The sequence below is a fragment of the Rhinopithecus bieti genome, unplaced genomic scaffold (genome assembly GCF_001698545.2).
Source record: "Rhinopithecus bieti isolate Rb0 unplaced genomic scaffold, ASM169854v2 scaffold_22042, whole genome shotgun sequence".
NCBI lineage: Eukaryota > Metazoa > Chordata > Mammalia > Primates > Cercopithecidae > Rhinopithecus > Rhinopithecus bieti.
Window position 1 is genome coordinate 817,523 of NW_016810459.1, and position 23,316 is coordinate 840,838.

The 23,316-nt window shown below is 54.8% G+C and overlaps 1 protein-coding gene across 1 annotated transcript; it reads right to left on the bottom strand.

Moving 5' to 3' along the window:
* Window positions 1–665: 665 nt before the first annotated feature.
* CNTFR (ciliary neurotrophic factor receptor) lies at window positions 666–21,058 on the bottom strand. Its single transcript, XM_017892093.1, is given in 10 exon segments — window positions 666–1,304; window positions 1,393–1,495; window positions 1,498–1,527; window positions 1,530–1,559; window positions 1,918–2,098; window positions 5,276–5,439; window positions 6,857–7,023; window positions 7,199–7,316; window positions 16,002–16,235; window positions 20,291–21,058. Coding segments are annotated over 10 exon segments (1,113 nt in total). The 5' UTR covers window positions 20,376–21,058; the 3' UTR covers window positions 666–1,303.
* Between the last annotated feature and the right edge of the window lie 2,258 nt (window positions 21,059–23,316).

A 23,316-nucleotide genomic window follows, 5' to 3' on the forward strand; every position in this document is an offset into this window, starting at 1 on the left:
ACTGACCATCCTATAAAGCCAAAGCCCCACCCTCTCCAGCTCCACAGTCCTGACTATAACCCAGCCCTGGGAGTAAGTCTTGTACTCTGTCATTCCAGTTCTGAAGCCCAGGTCCTGTCCCTGGTCAAGCTCCAAGCAACCTCCTCCTTCAGGCAGCCGCCCTGCCTGCCCAGGCCCAGGACACTCTGTGCTCTGAGCCCTTGTGGCCTGGCTGAGCCCTAGGCCTGACCTTCTGGCACTCCTGGACTGTCTCTCGGATGGCAGGGATCATGCACACCCCCTGGCCCCAAGGATGAAGCCTGCCCCTCCCCTTCTGCCATCTCTAGCCCTGTGCACTGGGCTCGGGCCTGGGCACTCATGGAAGGCAGTTCTAGAGGTAACCCTTGAAAGGCTTCTGCCCCAGCCAAGACTTGGGCAGCCTCCAGGACTGACTGGATACCCCACGGGATCACTCATTTCCCACAATTTTTCCCTGGCTGCAACCCTGTGCTCCAGGGAAGCCCTACCCGCCAAGAAGTAGACAACACTGTTACCAGATACACTGGCCTGAAAGCTGAACACCTCTCCCCACCTTCCCCAACCACAATTTCTTTCCTCCACCAGCCCTGGAAGGGGCAGGGTCCTTGGAAGAGGGGTACCCTCCCAAAGCGTATCTGTTTCAAGGACTCATGAAATGGTGACGTTTAATGAGAACCCCCCACCCCCCCACCCTGTATATACATCTATAAAAAATTCAAATACAGCAAGTTACCATTGAGTCAGACTAGAAGGGACTGACAGGGCATTAAATACTGTGGGATAGGAGCAGGGTCAGGGGAGGGGTGTACAAAACAGGGCAGAGGGGAGGGGACTGAAAAGTGTGGGCGCTGGGGGGAGGGGGATGGCTGGGCCCCCCAGCATCAGGAGCTTATAATCTGACGGTGGCAACAGAGACCCTGGGATAGACAGGAGGCTGGGGCAGGAGGAGAAATCGGATGTGAGAGGCTCCCCTCACGTGCCCCAAGGGCTCCTGGGAGTCGCTGGCATTGGAGGGTCCAGCCCAAGGGGCCAGGGTGAGGTGGTCTTTGGTGGGTGGGTTAGCTGCATGGCCCACCTCCCCCGAGGGAGGAAGGAGGGCCAGCTTGGTGCGGCAGGGCTGGGGGGCGGCAGGCCCGGGCCCGCCGAGGGTCTCCACAAATTGTGTCTGAAGAGAATGCAAAAGGTCCTCCTGCCCGTGTGCAAAATAGAAACCGGGGTCTGCAGGCTCAGCTCCGGCCTCCTGCTCCTCTGCAGGTGCTCTGCATGTCCTCATGGGGTGCCGGGCTCTGCAGAGACAGGCATGGGCCTGTCAGGGAGGGGACTGGAATGGGGGTTCCCTCGGCTCCCTCTGCCACCCAGCCTCACTCAACCTACCAGATCATGAGACTGCTGGCAGTGGCAGCAGCGGCAGCCAGGGCCAGAGTGATGGGGATGCTGACCAAGAAGGGTGCCGAGGGTCCCCCGCCGCTGCCCAGCTCCCCGGGTCACAGATCTTCGTGGTAGGTGGGGTGCCAGGGAGCTGGTGGTGCTGGTCGTGGTCTCTGGGGAACATGGGGGAAACTCAGGGCAAGGCCAGGGCTGGGGTCCTATCCAGATCTGGGGGCTCATGAGACATACCGTTCTGCTTCCTGCATCAGACTGGTACGCCTCCCCCATCAGGCAGATCCTGCTTCCCAAGGCTCACAGATAACCCCTCCACCCAATGACCCCTACCAACGATGTCCAGATAGCATGGACCAGGAATGGCAGGGGTTGGACAGACAGGCAGAAGTGTGGCTGCCACAGAGTGTGGCTACCCCGGGAGCAGAGGCTGGAGGCAGCAGGGTAGAACCAGGCCACAGGTTCTACCACAGGCCTCCAGGACAGCAGAGCCAGGAGGTAGGGCAGGAGCAAGCTCACCCACGGCCTGGGCCTCCGTAGTGAGGTGTCGCGGTTCCTCAGTCCAGGGCGTAGCATGGGCAGCCACGCTCCAGTCACTCCATGTCCCAATTTCATTGTCCTTGGCTGCCACCTGGATAATGTACTCCTTCCCGGCATAGGCATCTGTGATGGTGTGTGCTGTGCCATCAGACAGCTCCACCTGCAGCCAGACCATGGGGTGGGGGTAAGGACACACCTGGGGGCTAGGAGGATGAGGTCCCTCCAGAGGAAGTGAGCATGCCTCTGGGGAGGGGCGAGTGAAGTGCTCTGGGGACAGTGAGGACTTCCCTGGAGGAGAAGGAGGACATGGAGAATATTCTTGCCAGAGATTGGGGACATCTTAGGGAGGAGACCCCACGGGAGAGCAGTTGTCCCTGAAGGAGAGTAATGACATCTTCAAGGAGACCAGAAACACCCCAGGGGATAATAAGGAGGTCTTTGCCCTGTGCCTACGACTCTGCTGTTGCCCCTGCTCTCTCACAGTCCCCAGCCTGGCTGAATCCTGACCACAGTCCCAGCCTGGAGGTGGCAAGGGCAGGGGGTGAAAGGAGATGGTAGTGCCACCCTCTTCTCCCACCAGGAAGCCACTGAGAGGGGAGGTTCCACACACTGACTGGAGCTAGGCTGCCTGAGTTTCAAATTTGGCCCCATCCCTTAGTAGTGAGGTGACCAAGTTACTTAATATCCTCACACCTTGCCATCCTCATCTGTAAAACGGCGTTCATGAGAGTATCCATCTCTTAGGGTTACAATAAGGACCAACGCATGACGACAGCACCAAATGCACTTCAGCCGGCGCTGTCATTACCATGGCTTCTAGCCAGAGCCTGGGTTCCCAGATGCCCAAGGCACCTACCAGCCCGGCCCCAGCTGAGCCTCCCCTCAGGAAGGCCTCAGTGTGATTATCACCCTGCTGGGGCAGAAAGGGGTGGGGGACAGCCCCTGGGGCCGCAGGGCACAGAACAGCTGCTCCATTTCCTCCTGGAGGCATCGCAACCCCACTCCTGCCCCGCCGGCCCCATCCTGCTGGTCTCCCCCAACCCTCCAGGCCGGGCTGCCTGTCCGGCGCCCCTTCCAGGCCCAGGCTGGGCTCTGGTTCATCTCAGCGGCACCCGCTGCCTCATTAAGCCGCCTCGTAAACAGGGGCAGCCGGTGGGGGCGGAGGAGGGGGCCGCTCTGGGCCACGTCTGGCTTCAGGGCTTTTTTGGTCCCTGTTCCAATCTTCCCCCCAGAAAACTGGGGTCTGGGCTATCTGACCTGACAGGCTGTGAGTGCATGCACACATGTGTGTATGTGTGTATGTGTGTCGGGGCATGTGCTCAGCCTGTGGCCCTGATAACGGTGGTAAAGGTCAGGGTCATGGTGAGACACCTTTTGGGCCCAGACCCTGGGCTCAGTAAATCCTAATCTCAGCCCTGGAAGATCGGAGGGTCCCAAAGACCCTCTTCTCCTGGAGCCAGGGTCCCAGTTCCACCTTTGGCACCCCAGTCCCTTTCTGCTCAGCTCCTTCAGCTCTGTCTCCCTCCTGCCGGGATTAGACCGCAGACCTCCATGTCAGTCTCCCCACAGGGAGGGAGCCATGGGGAACAGATCAAATTGCCGCCTCATTGTGGGCTCTCCTGGGGGCCACATATCCTAGATCAGGATCCTTCTTGCGAGGTTATCAGTGATCCCTTCATCCTCCCTCTCAAGAGAAAGGCTTCTCAACTGACAGGAACTCCCTAGTCACTGACATTGGCCTCCCCTGGGAGTCCTCCTTGGTCTGCTGGAGCAGACGCCCGACACGCCTTCCAGGCCTCCCTGTCCACTTAGGGCCAGGGCAGGAGCTGTAGAGAACCCATGCTGGGTCCCTGTACTTGCCTCTCTCTTGTCCATGCTGAGACAGCCCCTGTCCAGGGCCCATTCTTTTGCAATTCCTGGTCTGGATTTTCCTCCTGAAAATGTTTTTCTCTGTTCTGCCCTTCTCGCCCCTCCCAGTCATACACCTGCCTCTCCCCAAGGTCAAGGATTGGGGAGAATAGACTCTGTTCAGAGCAAAACTTTAGATGAAAAGAACCATAAATCTAGCCAGCCCCAGTGCCAGTGAGACACGGAATGGGGCCAGGATGAGCTACAGGCCACGTGTGTTCTCGCCACAGAGCCTGCACACTTTGCTCTTCCCACCTCAGTGTGGGGGTCAGTTTTGCGCATGGTCTTGGCATGTTAGTTGCATACACGTATGGCGTATGATTCCTGCTGGGAGCCGCGCGTGTGTGCATGTTCCCGTGTGTGTGGTGGGCAGTGTGCCAGGTCCACTGCAAGGCGTGTGCGCTGCGAAGTGCAGGGCTGCTGCCTGTAGCTCGTTAGCGGGGGAGGGGGGGCTTGTGAAACTAGACCCTGGTTATTAGCAATGCATTAGGCGCGGGCAGCTGGCCAGGCAGGAGGGACTCCGGACTCTGTCAGGGAACATGTGAGTGCATGAGTAGGCTTTGTGGGGGACAGGCACCCAGGAATCGAATTACACGCTTTAAAGGCCAGACGGGATAGGGGCATGACGAGCTGGAGTTGGAGCCTGGTAGATGAGGTAGGGGTACAAGTTGACCCCCAGGAACCAGCCTGGGTTGTCCCATGGAGTACCCTCCCAACCCCAGTCCTAGCCTACAGGCCTCATGGGCCACACAGAGTGCCCAAAACCCTATGGGCCCAGGGTGCTTAAAGCAAGAGAACTCCAAGTCTGCCCCAAACCTCTGGCTGTTCCCCAGAGCTCTCTATTGTAGCTTGATCCAGACCATAGTCCGACCCCATACTGATTCTTGTCTACTACTTGGTTCCCAGCCAGGCTACCTTCCAACTCATAGCCTCAAGCTGACCCCTAAGCTGGGTCTGACTTTGGAGTTCTGATGCCAGTCAGGGCCTAAACTCACCCTGGACCAGGCTTGACCCCACTGCCTGATCCTGACCCCTTGGGGCCAGCACAGGCCCAGAGCCTGGGCCAGAGTGTAAAGGGGGAGATGTCTTTCAGGGCTGAAAGAGGGAGATGTCTGGTCAGGCTGAGGTAAGGAAAGGGAGCCTTTCCTGTCCTGCCCACTGTCTCCCTTCCTGCATTTCTCTCCACTATCCTGGGGAGCCACAAAAGACATATGTGTTCCCACTGCACTAACAGGGGTCACTGGGAACCCCTAAGGACACCTGCCTCAGCTCCATCCATTCTCCCAGGCCCACCTGGTCCCTTTTCCCCACAGAGAGCCTGACTCATCAGGTCTCACACTGGATCTGCTGCCACATGGGATATGGGTGCCACTCACTCCACATGATTCTAACTCAGGCACCCAGGATCTTGACAGGGCAGGGCACTCACATGCTGCCACTGGTCCAGGATGAGGGGTCGGTAGCGCAGAAAGAATTTGAGAGGAAAAGACTCAGGGTCAGGCCAGGTCGAGGGGGTCTGCCACGTCACCTCCAGTCGGCGAGGGTTGCTGGGCACTGGCCGGGCTACCACATTTTCTGGAGGATCAGGCTTCACTGTTCAGGAGACATAGCTTCATTACTACACTCATCTCTGGCAACAACCCACTTTGTCAACTCCAGCCACCATGTTGACCCTCTCATATTGCCAACCATTGTCATCAATATCATAGTCACCATGCCTCTTCTCTGTTGTCAATTCTGGTAGCTACCATAGAAAACTATCTCATTACTTCCAAGTCTGATATCCCCATCATCACCAATGGCTGTCACTACAGTCACTGTCACCAACTCTTCATATCAACATCCCAAATTTCATCTCATCATCCCATCATCCCAACCCTATCCTCATACTGACCTGCATCCCAGTAACTAAGCCAATATGATGCCTCCATAGTTACCACTGTCACCCCCACTGTCACCTGGATTACCCCCTCCTACCCCAGCATCACACACTCCCCCAAGCCTGGTTTTTCACTTCAACTTTTCCAGTTCCAAACTAAGACCTGGGTCAAGAGTAAAAGAGTCCACAGGTGTTGCAGATCTGGAGGTAGGCTGGGGATCTGATGGGAGTGCGTAAGGGCCCAGCTTATGTAGAAATACTCTGGCTAGGGATCCAGTCATGGGGTCTGGGGAGAAGACAGGGGCAGGCAGAAGATCTGGCTGGGGTGGAGGAATAGCAGGCAGAAAGCCTGCCTGGAATAGGGCAGGGGCAGGTAGAAGGTCTGGCTGGGATGGGGGCGTCAGGGGGAGGACGGTATCTGTCCCAGTCCTGTCTCCTGTTCTGACACCTCATTCATCACAGGCCGTAAGGAAGCCATTAGAGTTGGGGGAGTGGTGGTGGAGGCTGCAGCTGCACAAGGGTCTGGCCCAGCCTGCCCCCACTTCCCCCTGCTGCATGTTCTGGGAGCCAGAAAAATGATCGGAAGAGCTGCTGTACAGGTCTCTCGGCCCTTCAGGTAAAGGACATTCACTTACACGTTCACAGGTATATATGTCATGCATATATGTGCACATATATGTGCACTGTACATACCTGTGCAAAGGCATGCACATGCCATGTATACATGTGCATGCATGTAGACATCCCCACCAATGTTCATGTGCCTCTGGCACACATCCACTTACATTCCCACTGGAGTAGGCAGCAGGTTCCCCCAACCACTACACTTACCAATGGTGAACTCATCAAAGGTGATAGCTGTGGCATTGTGGCCCAGGGCATTGCNAGCTGCTGTACAGGTCTCTCGGCCCTTCAGGTAAAGGACATTCACTTACACGTTCACAGGTATATATGTCATGCATATATGTGCACATATATGTGCACTGTACATACCTGTGCAAAGGCATGCACATGCCATGTATACATGTGCATGCATGTAGACATCCCCACCAATGTTCATGTGCCTCTGGCACACATCCACTTACATTCCCACTGGAGTAGGCAGCAGGTTCCCCCAACCACTACACTTACCAATGGTGAACTCATCAAAGGTGATAGCTGTGGCATTGTGGCCCAGGGCATTGCTGACACTTATAGAGACCTTGTACTTGATGGTGGAGAACAGGTGCATGTAGCGAATGTGGCAGCGGTTCTTGAGGGCTGGGTCCTTCTCACAGACCATAATTTTGGAGCCATGCCTGGGGAGAGGTGAGGCCCAGGTACTGTTACCAACATGAAGGGTCAGATGGGGTAGAGGTTGAGGGAAGGTCAAGCCCAAGGCAGGGCTGGGATATGGACGGAGGGCATGGTGGTGGGAAGGGGGTAGAGGTCAGAGGTCAGGGCTGGACCCGGGTCACAGGCACAGCTACTCACAGCACAGTCACATTGAAGGTGTTGGGAATGTAGGTGGGGGTGGGCAGATGCCAGCTGCAGTAGAAGCCCTTGGGGTAAGTGTTGGAGCGGCAGCTGAGCACAGGCTCCCGCGGCGGCACTGGGGGTGAGGACAGTATGGTCAGGGCATTCTTGGAGCTCCCAGTCCCCTGCACTGTATGGGGACAGGTGGGCCCCAGAGCCCCAGCTCTCCCCCCTCAACCCATCATCGATGCCAAAGTTGGGGGGGGGAGGCTGTCAGCGAGGGTCTGAGGCTTCCCAGGCCACAGAGAGCCAGATGTTTAATTAAAGAAAAACAAGGGCTGTGCGGACAGGGAACCCCCCCCTCCACCTGCTCAATGGAGGCAGGAACCGTGGGGAGCAGGGGGCTGCTGGCCTCAACTCATCAATCACAGGATGGAGGTGATGTCTGGGGGAATCGGCCCCAGCCCCACATCTCCTGCCACTTTGTGTCCACTCCCAGAGGAAGACTGTGCTGCGGAGACGAGGGGAGTCTTGAATGGGTCCTCCGACTGCTGGAGTATCGGGTGCACTTCCTGGAGAAGAGACACCCCAGACTTCCCTCAGTAGAGATGGAGACACAAAGACAGGCCTGGTGGCTACACAGGAACGGCACTGGGCAGCTGTTTGTATGCATATCTGTGTTTGTAGATGTCTGCATGCAGGGGTATACATGCTACATACATGTCTCTATGTGACATGAATGAGTGACCAGGGATCCATAGGAGCAGCTATGTGGATGTGTGTGAATCTGCGTGTCTGTGTGATTGTGTGTGTGTACAAGTGCCTGTTGAAAGGAAGCTGCTGTTCCCTTTGTGTGTACCTCATCCCAGTGCCAGCCCCCAGCATCTTCATCGCAGACCCTTTAAGAAGCCCTTTACACGGTAAGCAGCTGCCCTCGACTCTGAAATAGGAAGGCCCAGAGAGGGATAGGGACCTCTCAAGGTCAGACAGTAAGCCAGAGCTGGGACTAAACCCCAGGACAGGGGTAACCCTATATACACACACTTGGGAAGTCCTTTCTGCAGTCTAGCCCGCACTCTTTTTTGCTGCCGTGAGCACTTAGCCCAGCTGTCCCACCCTCAGGCATTGGGTAAGGCGTGAGGACAGGCGGCTCAGGTTCCTGGAAGGAGGCAGCTTATGTGATCTGACCCAAGCAAGGAATGTCCGTCTGTGGCTCCAGGGACACTGACACCTCCCTCCTGTGCCTCCCCCCTCCTCCGCCCCCGGCCTGACAGGTGGACAGGAAATGGGAGGGGGCAGCTCAATAAGCCAGGGACAGTGAAGGGGAGTGCATGTCTATGCTTGTAGAGTGGCCATGGTGACACAGGGGAACAGTGGGCTTCCATCCACAGTGTGCACGTGACTGTGAGTGACTCTGTGTGATTGCGTGTGCGTGTCCAGTATGCGTGATGCTGGGAGGGGCCTGGGGCAGAACCCCCAGGATCCAGATCTGGCTTTGCAGCAGAAGAGGTGAGGGGACAGAGAGGCATCAGGAGAACTCCAGGTGGAGGGGGCAATGCTGTGGGCGGAGGCAGCTCCATTCCCCAGGCTTGTCGGGGAAAGCAGGGCCCAGTTGAGACCCCACAGGGCCAACCTGCGTTCTGCCCTCCACTGTCCGCCTCCCTTGAGAAGCCTTCCAGGCCCTGTGTCCATCTCGTGTCATTCCATGTTCATCCTGTGTGCCTTTAGTGTCTCTTCCCTGTCTGCCCACGGGTGCAGAACTCTGCCTGGGGGTGGGGCGGGGGGCGGCCAAGGACACAGGAAGTGCCTTCTGGGGGCCTGTTGGCCAGGCCAGAGTTGGCAGCCACCCCAGGAGGAAAGGACATTCCGAGGTCGGCCGAGAAGCCTCCACTCCCCGCTCCTGCCACCGCCCTCCTTACCCCCAGGAAGGGGAAGGGCGCTGGGGGTGGGGTGGGGATCGGAGCCTGCAGAGTCAGCTCCCTGCTGCCCAGGACTCCTCGGAGGGCAGAGCGGGCCACAGCACTGGACTCACAGGCCCCCACCCCCGGCCAGCCTCCCCACTGACCAGGCTCCTCCACTCCCCAACTGTCCTCCCCCCTCAGACCAGCCTCCCCTTCCAACCTCCCCCTCACGCCAGTTCCTCTCCCTGACTGGGGAGGTCACGGTGGGGTGGGGGTTGGGGGGCCGACTGGGGGCTTTGTCTGTCATCTGGCTACTCCTGCCTGGCCCTGGGCCCTGAGCAGGGAAGGGCTTGGGTTTCCTGACAGGGACCAGGTTTCTCAGAGGGAAAAGGAGGAAAGAAAAACAAAAGGAAGAAAAGGAGTGACTTGCTGCAGCTGGAGCCCAGCTGAGGGGCCGGGTGGGTGGAGGTGGGGGTGCTGTGAGATTGTAGGACAGTGTGGGATCAGGATGCCTGTTGTGAGTGTGTTGTGAGTTGGAGAAAAAGCTGTTTTTAAGAAGCTGCGATTGCAAGGCTGTGTGTAACTGTGAGAGGTTCCGCGTGTGTAACTGTGAGACTCTGGGCAGTTGTGTAACTGTATGATGGGAGGCTGTGTGGGACTGGATGACTGTGTTTGCACATGACTCAGGGTGAGGCTGTTCAATTTTGAGACCATCCCTATGTGCAAGGCTGTGTGGCCAAGGTACTCTGTAAGAGTGCCTGTAAATGTGCCATTGTGTCTGAACAGAGACAGCTAGAGCTCATACATGAGGCAGTGCGTATGTGATGGAGCAAAGTGAGGCTGAATGTATTTTGCAAACTGTGCGTGTGGAAGGTGCCCGGAATTCCCAGCATGTTCACACGTATGAACTGAACACCGTGTGAGTGCATGTTAGAGTGTGTGAGCAAACGCTCCTATGCACACAGGTCACAGTATCAGGCTCTGGGCATACAGGGCATCTGGGTTGCCCCTTGGGGGTCTCTTGAGACACCCAAGTGACTGTGTCAGCCTGTGGCAGGGTGTCCCTAGGTCCCACGTGGGGCCGTGTGCGCGTGTGCATGCGTGCGTGTGCCCCCGCTGGCCCAGGGTTTGTTTGTTTTCCTCCTAATTGACTTGTTTTTCCATGTCCAGCCCACCAAACCGCATGTTTTTCCTCTCATCTCGCCAGCCCGCCTGGGCTGGAGCCCCCGGCACGCATGAGGCCTGCCCGCCGGCCCAGAGAGGAGGAGGGGCAAGCTGCCCACACCCTAGGCCAGGCCTGATCAGGCAGGGTGGGGCAGGATGACCCTTCCACTCCAGCCCTACCCACGCCCCACCCGCATGCCGCCTCCTGCCTGGCATTCGAAGCTCGGGCCTGGTTCAACCTTATCTCGTGGCATCCCTTGACGCATTCCAACTTCTGGACTCCCAAATGCCCCGCCGACCTCCCACTTGTGATTTCTCCCCAGACATTTTCTTTGACCATAGCCTTCTCCCCACTCTTTCCTTTCCAGCCAAACAGGGCTACAGGGAAAGGAGTGCTGAACCAGGGGATCCAGAGCTTCCATCCTAACCAATCAAATAAAAGTTTTAAAAAACTGGACAAGGAACTGTCCATTTAAAAATCATTTTAATCTCTGGTTTGTTTTAGTTTAAGATCAGAATGATACAGAATCAGCAGTGTCTTGTAAATAAAAAGATGCTACTTAAAGGAACACTGTGATCCTGCTTCCTAATGTGGGGGGTCGTTCCGTCATCCTAGGAAGGAGAGGAGTCCTTAGGGCTCTGCTCATGAGGATCCACTTTAGAGCAAGAAGGCGGATCAGGAGAAAGCAGTTCAGGGATTAGCCTGGTTAAGGAGACTTCCAACAGAATACTGTTAAGACCAAGTTCCCTTGTAAATAGAGACATAAAAATTGCACATGTTTAGGATAAATATTAAATAATTTTTGGTTTGAATGACCCATAAATCAGGGGTCATTCTCTGATAGCTGGCAGGAAGGATAATTTGATATTGAGTGTTGCCAAAGCCAGTCTCTTGTTACTAATATGAAGTGACTGAGACGATAATGATTAATATCCCCTGTTCCTCTGACCAGGTCTTTAGAAGGAAATAATGCAATGAGAGATAAGTACTTGAAACTAATGCTACAGCCAACTCACGGCCAGCCTTCCTCTGGCAGCAGGGCCTGGAGGGCAGCGAGCACTCTATATAAAAGGTCTGGGCCCTGGTTACAACAGGGCAGCTGTGGGCATGTCCTGTGGGTACAGACTATGGACATTACTTCAAGACCCAATTCCCCTCCGACGACCTCTCAAAGAAGATCACATCATCAGCAACAGGGGTCCAGGGCCACCAAGGCCCAGCCATCACAGCCAGCCTTGTCCATCCTGAGGACTTCTGGGACCCAAACTGAGAAGACAGGGATGTGGGTGACCAGTGCCAAGCTGGATTCATCCTTTTTCCACAGCACTCGGTAAATGGCCCTTTTCCCTCTGTAAGGGCCTAGGGCTAGACCGAGTGCTCCACTTCTGATGGACCCCATAGTGGGCCAAGGAGAATTACTAGGCTGGTCCTGCATTTCTCAAGCTGGCCAACAGGGGTCACTCCACCCGTGGCTTGCAACTAAAATGTTGGGTTTTGACTGCCATCTCTTCAGTTTAGACACATTAAAGAATAACCAAAAANTGTGTGGGACTGGGTGACTGTTTTTGCACATGACTCAGGGTTCGGCTGTTCAATTTTTATACCATCCCTATGTGCAAGGCTGTGTGGCCAAGGTACTCTGTAAGAGTGCCTGTAAATGTGCCATTGTGTCTGAACAGAGACAGCTAGAGCTCATACATGAGGCAGTGCGTATGTGATGGAGCAAAGTGAGGCTGAATGTATTTTGCAAACTGTGCGTGTGGAAGGTGCCCGGAATTCCCAGCATGTTCACACGTATGAACTGAACACCGTGTGAGTGCATGTTAGAGTGTGTGAGCAAACGCTCCTATGCACACAGGTCACAGTATCAGGCTCTGGGCATACAGGGCATCTGGGTTGCCCCTTGGGGTCTCTTGAGACACCCAAGTGACTGTGTCAGCCTGTGGCAGGGTGTCCCTAGGTCCCACGTGGGGCCGTGTGCGCGTGTGCATGCGTGCGTGTGCCCCGCTGGCCCAGGGTTTGTTTGTTTTCCTCCTAATTGACTTGTTTTCCATGTCCAGCCCACCAAACCGCATGTTTTCCTCTCATCTCGCCAGCCCGCCTGGGCTGGAGCCCCGGCACGCATGAGGCCTGCCCGCCGGCCCAGAGAGGAGGAGGGGCAAGCTGCCCACACCCTAGGCCAGGCCTGATCAGGCAGGGTGGGGCAGGATGACCCTTCCACTCCAGCCCTACCCACGCCCCACCCGCATGCCGCCTCCTGCCTGGCATTCGAAGCTCGGGCCTGGTTCAACCTTATCTCGTGGCATCCCTTGACGCATTCCAACTTCTGGACTCCCAAATGCCCCGCCGACCTCCCACTTGTGATTTCTCCCCAGACATTTTCTTTGACCATAGCCTTCTCCCCACTCTTTCCTTTCCAGCCAAACAGGGCTACAGGGAAAGGAGTGCTGAACCAGGGGATCCAGAGCTTCCATCCTAACCAATCAAATAAAAGTTTTAAAAAACTGGACAAGGAACTGTCCATTTAAAATCATTTTAATCTCTGGTTTGTTTTAGTTTAAGATCAGAATGATACAGAATCAGCAGTGTCTTGTAAATAAAAGATGCTACTTAAAGGAACACTGTGATCCTGCTTCCTAATGTGGGGGGTCGTTCCGTCATCCTAGGAAGGAGAGGAGTCCTTAGGGCTCTGCTCATGAGGATCCACTTTAGAGCAAGAAGGCGGATCAGGAGAAAGCAGTTCAGGGATTAGCCTGGTTAAGGAGACTTCCAACAGAATACTGTTAAGACCAAGTTCCCTTGTAAATAGAGACATAAAATTGCACATGTTTAGGATAAATATTAAATAATTTTGGTTTGAATGACCCATAAATCAGGGGTCATTCTCTGATAGCTGGCAGGAAGGATAATTTGATATTGAGTGTTGCCAAAGCCAGTCTCTTGTTACTAATATGAAGTGACTGAGACGATAATGATTAATATCCCCTGTTCCTCTGACCAGGTCTTTAGAAGGAAATAATGCAATGAGAGATAAGTACTTGAAACTAATGCTACAGCCAACTCACGGCCAGCCTTCCTCTGGCAGCAGGGCCTGGAGGGCAGCGAGCACTCTATATAAAAGGTCTGGGCCCTGGTTACAACAGGGCAGCTGTGGGCATGTCCTGTGGGTACAGACTATGGACATTACTTCAAGACCCAATTCCCCTCCGACGACCTCTCAAAGAAGATCACATCATCAGCAACAGGGGTCCAGGGCCACCAAGGCCCAGCCATCACAGCCAGCCTTGTCCATCCTGAGGACTTCTGGGACCCAAACTGAGAAGACAGGGATGTGGGTGACCAGTGCCAAGCTGGATTCATCCTTTTCCACAGCACTCGGTAAATGGCCCTTTTCCCTCTGTAAGGGCCTAGGGCTAGACCGAGTGCTCCACTTCTGATGGACCCCATAGTGGGCCAAGGAGAATTACTAGGCTGGTCCTGCATTTCTCAAGCTGGCCAACAGGGGTCACTCCACCCGTGGCTTGCAACTAAAATGTTGGGTTTTGACTGCCATCTCTTCAGTTTAGACACATTAAAGAATAACCAAAAAAAAGGCCTTCCCATGGGGAAGGGTATATTCCCACCAAAATACATTTTCACACCTCTTTAAGCCCCACAGGTGGGTCAGTGTTTTTGTGGAAGACCCTGAACAACCCTTCAGCCTAACATTTTGCATGGTGGTCTACGCTAGTCTTCTGACAACGAGGCAAGTGTCTGCTCCCAGATCCCTTAAACATCTCTTAGGTAGCTTCTAGGGAATTAGGAGATGATTTTTGGGCAGTGGGGTGAACCATACCCAAATAAAATGAGGCCAGAGGAGCTTGATTCATTGGCTCAGGAGAAAAGAAATGAAGAAATGGAACTATGTTCAGAGTATTCACTCTGTTGGTGGGTACCTGCAGCTGGGATCTGGATGCCTGCCCACCTCACCTTCAGCAATGGTGATGGCCTTGTCATTCTGACTTCTCCAGATCCCTCTTCCAAATCACACTCACCTGGTCTTCCCTCTACCTTCTTGCTGGCTCCTTCTTATTTCTTTCTGTGGCTCATTTCCCTCCATCGACCTCTTTACATGCTGATGGTCTTTAGGGCTCAGTTCTGGGTCCTCTTCTCTCTTCACTCCACGATCTCTCCCTTGGCCATCTCACCCCCTCCCATGGCCTTAATGCTGACAACCCCCCACAAATATCCATCTCCAGCAGAGGCCTCTCCCCAAATCCCAGATGCTCAGACCCACTGGTTACCAGCCATCTCAACTCCCGGTTGTCCTCCAAGGATCCCACCGAACAGGTCTGCAGCAGATGTCTAGGGAGCCGCAGATCCCTTGCCCATACTATTAATACTTCTCACTCCCAAATTCTGCAGTTATTCGCCTAAGAGCCTTCTTTTGCTTTGCCTGCTGGGACATCAGGTCAAAAGTGCTGGGGAATCAAAGCGCCTCCCTCCCACCCCAGGTGAATCTCTCAACCACTGATGGGCAGGAGCTAGTATATACACATCCCAGCTCCCTTACCCTCAAGCAGGGCAACTCAGGTGCATGTTCTGCATCTGCACCTTCAGTGGTTAACGTCAGTCGCCAAGAGGCAATGTCTGGATAACTCACTCTTTATTGACTAACTTAACTTCCTTTTTATGTGTCACTTTCCCATTCCTTTATGGTATTTTCCTCACCTGCCAAATAAACTACTTGCATAAGAATTCTCATCTTGGGATCTGATTCTAGGGAAACCCAAACTAAGACACTGTTCAAATAGCACACATCATCTTTTCCTTCTGTTTTCTTCCTGTTGGCAGTCATGAATCCCTCCAGCTGTCTTGACTCCTCCCACCCTCTATTCTCCTGTCCTTCTCACCTCCAATCCATCACCAATTCCTGGAGGTCCAACTGCCCCTTCTCAGCTTCCCCAGCTCCATGCCCTGGTTCCAGGTCCTCATCCTCTCTCCTGCATCCAGTAACAGCCTCCTTCCTACCTTGGTTTTTCTCCATCCAACCTGCCTCCCTCCACTCAGAGTGATCTTTTAGGAACATGACCCAGAAATTGTCACTGCCCAGCTTCCAGGATCATGATCTGCCCCTTGTCCCTTCCTTCAGCTCTCTCTTCACACAGACACCAGCCCAAGTGGCCTTTATGTGCCCTCCCAGCTGCTGAGGCCTACAGTCACACCCAGCTCTCTGCCAGAAATGATGTTTCAATGTGTCTTCTAAATCACCATTCGCTTCCCAAGTCTCCATTCGCTTCCCACTCCAGGATGCCTTCCTCCTTCCCTGGGGCCTCCTGGAGCACCTTGCCTATACCTGTGTAACTACATATCCCAATTCCCTCCCTGAAGCCCTCTGACCAGCCCTTGTGGGAGCAGACACAGTGAGGCTCCTCCAGCTCAGATCTGTGACCTGAGGGTCTCTCCCCACTCATGTCCCAGGTAAGCCATGCCTTACCAGCTCTCTGCCCACACTGTCAGAGGGAATAGGGTTTTAGGATACCTAAGATCTCCACGGGGGTGGGATCATGGGCAAAATGTCTAGGGGTCTGGACTCAGTGGGCAAGACTGGGCTAAGAGGCCAGAAGAGTGGGCCAGGACAGAATCAGAGGGCAAGGGTCAGGCTGCAGCTCTCCCCTCTCCGTGTCCCCCTAACAGGAAGGGGACTTGATCTGGGCTAGGAGTCTGGGTCTCAAGGAAGGAGGGAGGCTGGATGAGGGGTGGGGGCAACACTTACAGCCCACATGCAGCAGGACTTGGTGGCGCAGGTGCCAGGAGTCACGGTGGAAGCAGGCGTACAGGCCACTGTGGCCCAGTTCCAGGCCACGGAGCACCAGCTGAGAGCCGTTGAGCAGGTCAGGGGCCAGGTCTGTCCCATTTACCCGCCACGTCACTGCTGCATCCCAGTTTGCTGTCCCACATGGCAGTGTCACGTCGGAGCCTAGGCGCTCGTACTGCACATGGGGTGCCTCTGTGGGGGGCGAGGGCAGAGGGCAAAAGTCACAGGTCACAGCCCTGCCCAGCACTCCCAGGTGAATGTGCTCAGACAAGAGCCTGTGAGGATGCATGAGTGAGGATGAGAGGCTCAGTGTCTGACTGTGTGAGTGTCTTGGGGAGATGAAGAGTGTTCAAGTGTGCAAGTGTGTGGGTATATGAGTGTCTCCAAATGTATGCGTGTGCATGTACAGGGGCTAGGTGTGTGACTGGGCAATCTTCTGTGTGTGTGTGTTTGCATGTGACAGAGAGTTTGCATAATGCTGAAAGGGGTCAGTTCTCACAGAAAACCCAGTTCCTCTCCAGTTCCTGGGTTTTTTAAAGTTTCCTGACCCCCATGACCCTGATCTCTTGCCACCCACAGGCTCAGCCCAGTCACTGACGTCCATTACCCAGGCAAGCTGGCACTGAGGGGCCCACTCCTGGACTCCTTTTTCTGTCTCCCTATCTATTTCTCTTCCCCACCCCATCCTTGTCTCTTTCTGTCCTGTCTCTATCCCCACCTCCCCCATCTCTCTTCCTGTCTCTCTCCTTTTCCTCCGTCTGCCCAGCCTGCCATCCCATAACAACCTGCCCCTCAGCCATCCAGGGCTCAGGTGGCAGCAGGAGAAGGGAGAATGGGCAGCAGGGAACCCTAGGGAACTCCTAGCAGATGTCAAGTTCACAAGGCAGGAACTACGTAGGGCAGGTTGGGGTCTTGGGGGGTGCAGTGCTGCTGGGATGAAGCGAGCACTCTGACCATTCATCTCATGCCCCCAGGAGCAGCCTGTCAGAGCCAAAATCAAACCCCAGCCCTGGCTTCAGCAACCCAGGCATGATGGACAGAGCCCAGGAGACTGGAAATGGAAGGGTGGAGGCGAGCACCTGTCGACAGGCAGCGCGAAGTGAGGGAAGCGAGCAGGGCAGAGGCAGATTTAAGACGCAGGCACACAGAGACAGGGAGATGGGAATCTCAAGACACCCCCTTCTCATTCTACCCACTAAGCCTGAGGGACAGACACTTCCCAGGCCTTGGCCAGATCTGTGGAGTGAAGGTGGGAGAGGAGAAGGGAAGGGGAGGGGCAGCAGTTTGGTGGGGCTGCAGGATCCCTCGTTAACACTCGCTTACATCTCCCCTCCAGAGAGTCACCCTGCTGAGCTGGGGAATTTTCAGAGGCAATTCCTGTTAACGAGCCAATTAAGTTGGGCCAGTGGCCTCTTAATTAGACTTGTTAACACCACCAAGACTGCAGGGGTGTAGGGATCCCCCTTGGACCCACTGGCCACTCCCTCCCCCCATTGCAGCCCCCTCCTTGGCACTGCTTTTCTCTGCGCTGGAATGTCTGTCCTGGTTTGCTGCCTCTGTTGTCCTCGCTGTGCCAGGGTCTCTCTGTGACTCCGGGTCTCTCTCCCTCGCTGCCTGTCTCTATCCTGCCCCTCTCTGAGCCTCTCTGTCCCTGTCAGAGGAGAAGGAAGCAGAAAACCCAGCCAGCCCTGACCACTCGTCTGTGGAGCCTGGGACCAGCCGAACAGAGGATGAACGGGCGGAAGGGCGGTGGCTAGGGGCCTTGGAGGCCACAGCTGTGAGGCTGGACCAGACACTAAACAGGGGCCTCCCCCTGACCAGAGGCCCAGTGTCCAAGACTCCGGCCACCGAGCCCCCCCAACAGTCCACCACCTCCAGTCACTGAGCCCCCCTCCAGCCTCCCTTCCAAAAACCTGGAGCTTCCAGGAAACATGCCAAGCCCCTCTCTCTGCACCCCCTAGCAGAGACTTTGCATCCAGCTGCCTGAGGAGGAGGCTGAAAACTGACCTTTGGGGAGGGGATGTGGCCATCATGGTCCCAGCAGCAACACATCAACACTGACCAGGCAGTTCAATGCTAACATGGACCCAGTGTGGCCCTTAATCCTGGGGAGCAGGTACAGTCACCACACAAGGACACAGCGACCCAACATCACATTATACAATGGCTATGGGATAACACCTCCCGACCACACCTTGCCTGCTCCACAAAAAAAGTAGAAACACAACCTGACAGTAATGACAAACCGATGATGTAAGGGCAGGGCAGGATGAAAAAACGACAACACAATGGCAGAAGACAACGACAGGCCACAATGGAGAGGTGGAGGGGCAACAGGACATAACAAGCACACAGTGTCACAACTGCTACAATAACACAACAATGGCAATACACACAGCCATGCAACTGCTCCAAAGATGGCAGTGATTTAATCTTTTGTCTCTGGACAGCTCTGCTCCCGCCCCGTGGGTGCCCCTACTGATGTGCTGTCCATTTCAGAAATTAAATCAAGCAGCAGGGGGAGGATGGGGTTCTTGGCCCTGACGCGGTGACAAATGCTCCAAAGGAATCAGCTGTGAAAAGGTTGTTAGAAGCCAGGATGAGAGACAGAGACAGGATGAGGTCATGGACATGGAGAACACAGAGGGACAGAGCTGACGGCTCCCTCACACCTGCACACACAGGCTCACAGGGGGACCACATGCCAGAAACAGTCCCCCCAGGCATCCTAAAGCAACTTCACTTTGTCACATACACAGTAACAAGGGCAGTCACCCCTAAAGAAGAAGGACATGCAGGACAGTCATCCACAAGGCCACAGTCACAAGTTCACAGTCACACAGGGACACTGTCTCACTTCAGGGATGGTGACACCTGATACGAGATCACACGTACACATACAAGAAGGGCACCATCACCTGGAGGCACAGCAGTTCCCCCTGGGGACACAGGGAGACAGTTTAATACAAACACACGAAGAGAAATAGAGAGATACAATTACATGTGGAGTACAGTCTCAAACGCAAGGATACAGCCCACAAAGGGCATGCAGACAGGCAATGTGACACAGACAGACAGTGTCACACGTGAGGAACAGCCCACAAGAATACAGCCACACGGAGAAATGCACTCAAACAAGGACACGCTCTCACCCTCACAAGAACACAATCTCACACTCTCAGACAGGTGGCCTTATGTCCAGGACCATGGGGGCACAAGGTAGAGACCACTGGCAGGCCCTAGGGACGCCCAGTCAATGCCCCTGGGGGCGGCCAGGATCTCTCTGGGTCTCACTGTTGATCTCATAAAGAAGAGGCCATAGAAGCCTCGACTCACTACTCACAGCCTTGAGGGTGGCAGAGCCCAGCCACCAGGGTCTGCTCCATGCCTGGTTCCTGGAGAGGCCTTCACCCTCTCTGCTTTCACCCAGCCCGACTGACACAGAGTATGAGGTGGGAATCATGCAGGCAGGGAGCTTAAGGAGCCTCGTTCGAGGTGAGTTTTGAGTTCAGACCCTCAGCTGATGTTGCTGTTTGAGGTGCTGCCTCAAGTGCAGTAGAGGGGCAGGAGGTCAAGTTAAGAGGGCCCCTGTTTCTCCCTGCAGGGACACGGTTCCTTGTCCTGTGGGCTGTGGGCAGGCCTTGCCCCTCACTGCAGAAATAGGTAGAGGGAGGGCAGGGAGGCTGCCAATGGCTGAGCCCTGAGCTCTCCCCCGTGTGGCCATCCCAGCTGACTAACCTGTCCCTTCCTTAGTGCACTAGCTCTCTCCTGCATGTTACCCTGTCCCCTCATCTTGTTCTCAATCAGTCCACCTTCTCTGTCCCTATCCTCCCTCTGGGATGAAGCTGAGGGTAGAAGGTGACCTGCAGTCTTGCCCACTGTCTCCAATCAGTGCCTCCAACTGCATCCCCACAAATCTCTGAGAGATCCCCTTTCACCCAGATACAATATACAGGTCCTGCCCCAGCCTCCCCCACCAACTCCCATCCCACCTGCCTGTACCCTATGCCACCATAGTAAGAAGACAGATCACCTCAAGCCAGAGACACTGTCAGCATTCGACCACCCAGGTGTGACTGTGGAGGACTGTGCATTTCAGTGTCACATGACTCCATGTCCCTCTGGGTGGTCATGTGTGACAATGCCAGTGTGTGACTCTTGGGTGGTGTCAGAATGCAGCTATGCCAGTGAGGGTTCATGTCCAGCTCTGAGACGGGGGTCAGCAGGCGGCTCCCGTGAGCACTCACCCTGTGGACTGTGTCTCTGGGTGTAGACAACTGCAGCGGCAGCAGCAAGCACAGCGCAGCAGGCCCACGGGACAGAAGCAGCCATCTGTTGGGAGAAACCAGGGTGGGGGAGGGGACAGCATCAGCCCAGGCAGGACTGTCCTGGGGAGCCCCTCCTGTTCTTAGGCAAGACTGGGAAATCCCAGCCCTAGGGCCAGGGCATCTTGACCCCAAAATGCCCTTCTTAATGGGGCTCAAGATCTTCTTTCAGGCAATAGAAAGCAACATTATTGGCATCTGTAGGCAAAGGTTTGCTAAGATGGTAGAAGGCAACCTATGGTGGTTTGCTGTTCGATAAGACTGCTGGCTACACAACGTTGTCAACCGCAAATGAGTTATAGAATATTGGTAATGCCAGGGCCATTTTTCTAAAAAAAATAAAAATAAAAATAACTTTACTGGTGAAGTTAGCTAATTAGCTATAAACATCGTAAACTGAAAGGGTAATGTTTTAATTTAATTGGAGGTCTGTACTTCTCCAGATTGCTTTGAATGGAAGCCCCCTGTTGTGCTCCTGGGGAGACAGCCTGAAACCTGGATGCTCTGGAGCCGCTCAGATCCGTCATCTGTCCCCAACACCCCTGCGGCGAGCCTTGCCACTGGGCCCTGGGAAGCTCAGAGCAGTCGAGTCAGGGTAGTGGGACATGACCCAGGTCAGATGTGACTTTTCCGTAATTGTACACCAATGCTCAAGAGAAAATGAAGGATTTTAATATGTAAGTCCTTGTCAGGGACCCTGGCCCACCCTTGACCCCAGCCATGTGCCCCTAGGAGCCTGGGAACCCCAGCCCAGTAGGTGTGCATCAGTGTCCACATGCACCCATGCAAGTACACAGGATTCACTCANATACAAGAAGGGCACCATCACCTGGAGGCACAGCAGTTCCCCTGGGGACACAGGGAGACAGTTTAATACAAACACACGAAGAGAAATAGAGAGATACAATTACATGTGGAGTACAGTCTCAAACGCAAGGATACAGCCCACAAAGGGCATGCAGACAGGCAATGTGACACAGACAGACAGTGTCACACGTGAGGAACAGCCCACAAGAATACAGCCACACGGAGAAATGCACTCAAACAAGGACACGCTCTCACCCTCACAAGAACACAATCTCACACTCTCAGACAGGTGGCCTTATGTCCAGGACCATGGGGCACAAGGTAGAGACCACTGGCAGGCCCTAGGGACGCCCAGTCAATGCCCCTGGGGCGGCCAGGATCTCTCTGGGTCTCACTGTTGATCTCATAAAGAAGAGGCCATAGAAGCCTCGACTCACTACTCACAGCCTTGAGGGTGGCAGAGCCCAGCCACCAGGGTCTGCTCCATGCCTGGTTCCTGGAGAGGCCTTCACCCTCTCTGCTTTCACCCAGCCCGACTGACACAGAGTATGAGGTGGGAATCATGCAGGCAGGGAGCTTAAGGAGCCTCGTTCGAGGTGAGTTTTGAGTTCAGACCCTCAGCTGATGTTGCTGTTTGAGGTGCTGCCTCAAGTGCAGTAGAGGGGCAGGAGGTCAAGTTAAGAGGGCCCCTGTTTCTCCCTGCAGGGACACGGTTCCTTGTCCTGTGGGCTGTGGGCAGGCCTTGCCCCTCACTGCAGAAATAGGTAGAGGGAGGGCAGGGAGGCTGCCAATGGCTGAGCCCTGAGCTCTCCCCGTGTGGCCATCCCAGCTGACTAACCTGTCCCTTCCTTAGTGCACTAGCTCTCTCCTGCATGTTACCCTGTCCCCTCATCTTGTTCTCAATCAGTCCACCTTCTCTGTCCCTATCCTCCCTCTGGGATGAAGCTGAGGGTAGAAGGTGACCTGCAGTCTTGCCCACTGTCTCCAATCAGTGCCTCCAACTGCATCCCCACAAATCTCTGAGAGATCCCCTTTCACCCAGATACAATATACAGGTCCTGCCCCAGCCTCCCCACCAACTCCCATCCCACCTGCCTGTACCCTATGCCACCATAGTAAGAAGACAGATCACCTCAAGCCAGAGACACTGTCAGCATTCGACCACCCAGGTGTGACTGTGGAGGACTGTGCATTTCAGTGTCACATGACTCCATGTCCCTCTGGGTGGTCATGTGTGACAATGCCAGTGTGTGACTCTTGGGTGGTGTCAGAATGCAGCTATGCCAGTGAGGGTTCATGTCCAGCTCTGAGACGGGGTCAGCAGGCGGCTCCCGTGAGCACTCACCCTGTGGACTGTGTCTCTGGGTGTAGACAACTGCAGCGGCAGCAGCAAGCACAGCGCAGCAGGCCCACGGGACAGAAGCAGCCATCTGTTGGGAGAAACCAGGGTGGGGAGGGGACAGCATCAGCCCAGGCAGGACTGTCCTGGGGAGCCCCTCCTGTTCTTAGGCAAGACTGGGAAATCCCAGCCCTAGGGCCAGGGCATCTTGACCCCAAAATGCCCTTCTTAATGGGGCTCAAGATCTTCTTTCAGGCAATAGAAAGCAACATTATTGGCATCTGTAGGCAAAGGTTTGCTAAGATGGTAGAAGGCAACCTATGGTGGTTTGCTGTTCGATAAGACTGCTGGCTACACAACGTTGTCAACCGCAAATGAGTTATAGAATATTGGTAATGCCAGGGCCATTTTCTAAAAAAAATAAAATAAAATAACTTTACTGGTGAAGTTAGCTAATTAGCTATAAACATCGTAAACTGAAAGGGTAATGTTTTAATTTAATTGGAGGTCTGTACTTCTCCAGATTGCTTTGAATGGAAGCCCCTGTTGTGCTCCTGGGGAGACAGCCTGAAACCTGGATGCTCTGGAGCCGCTCAGATCCGTCATCTGTCCCCAACACCCCTGCGGCGAGCCTTGCCACTGGGCCCTGGGAAGCTCAGAGCAGTCGAGTCAGGGTAGTGGGACATGACCCAGGTCAGATGTGACTTTTCCGTAATTGTACACCAATGCTCAAGAGAAAATGAAGGATTTTAATATGTAAGTCCTTGTCAGGGACCCTGGCCCACCCTTGACCCCAGCCATG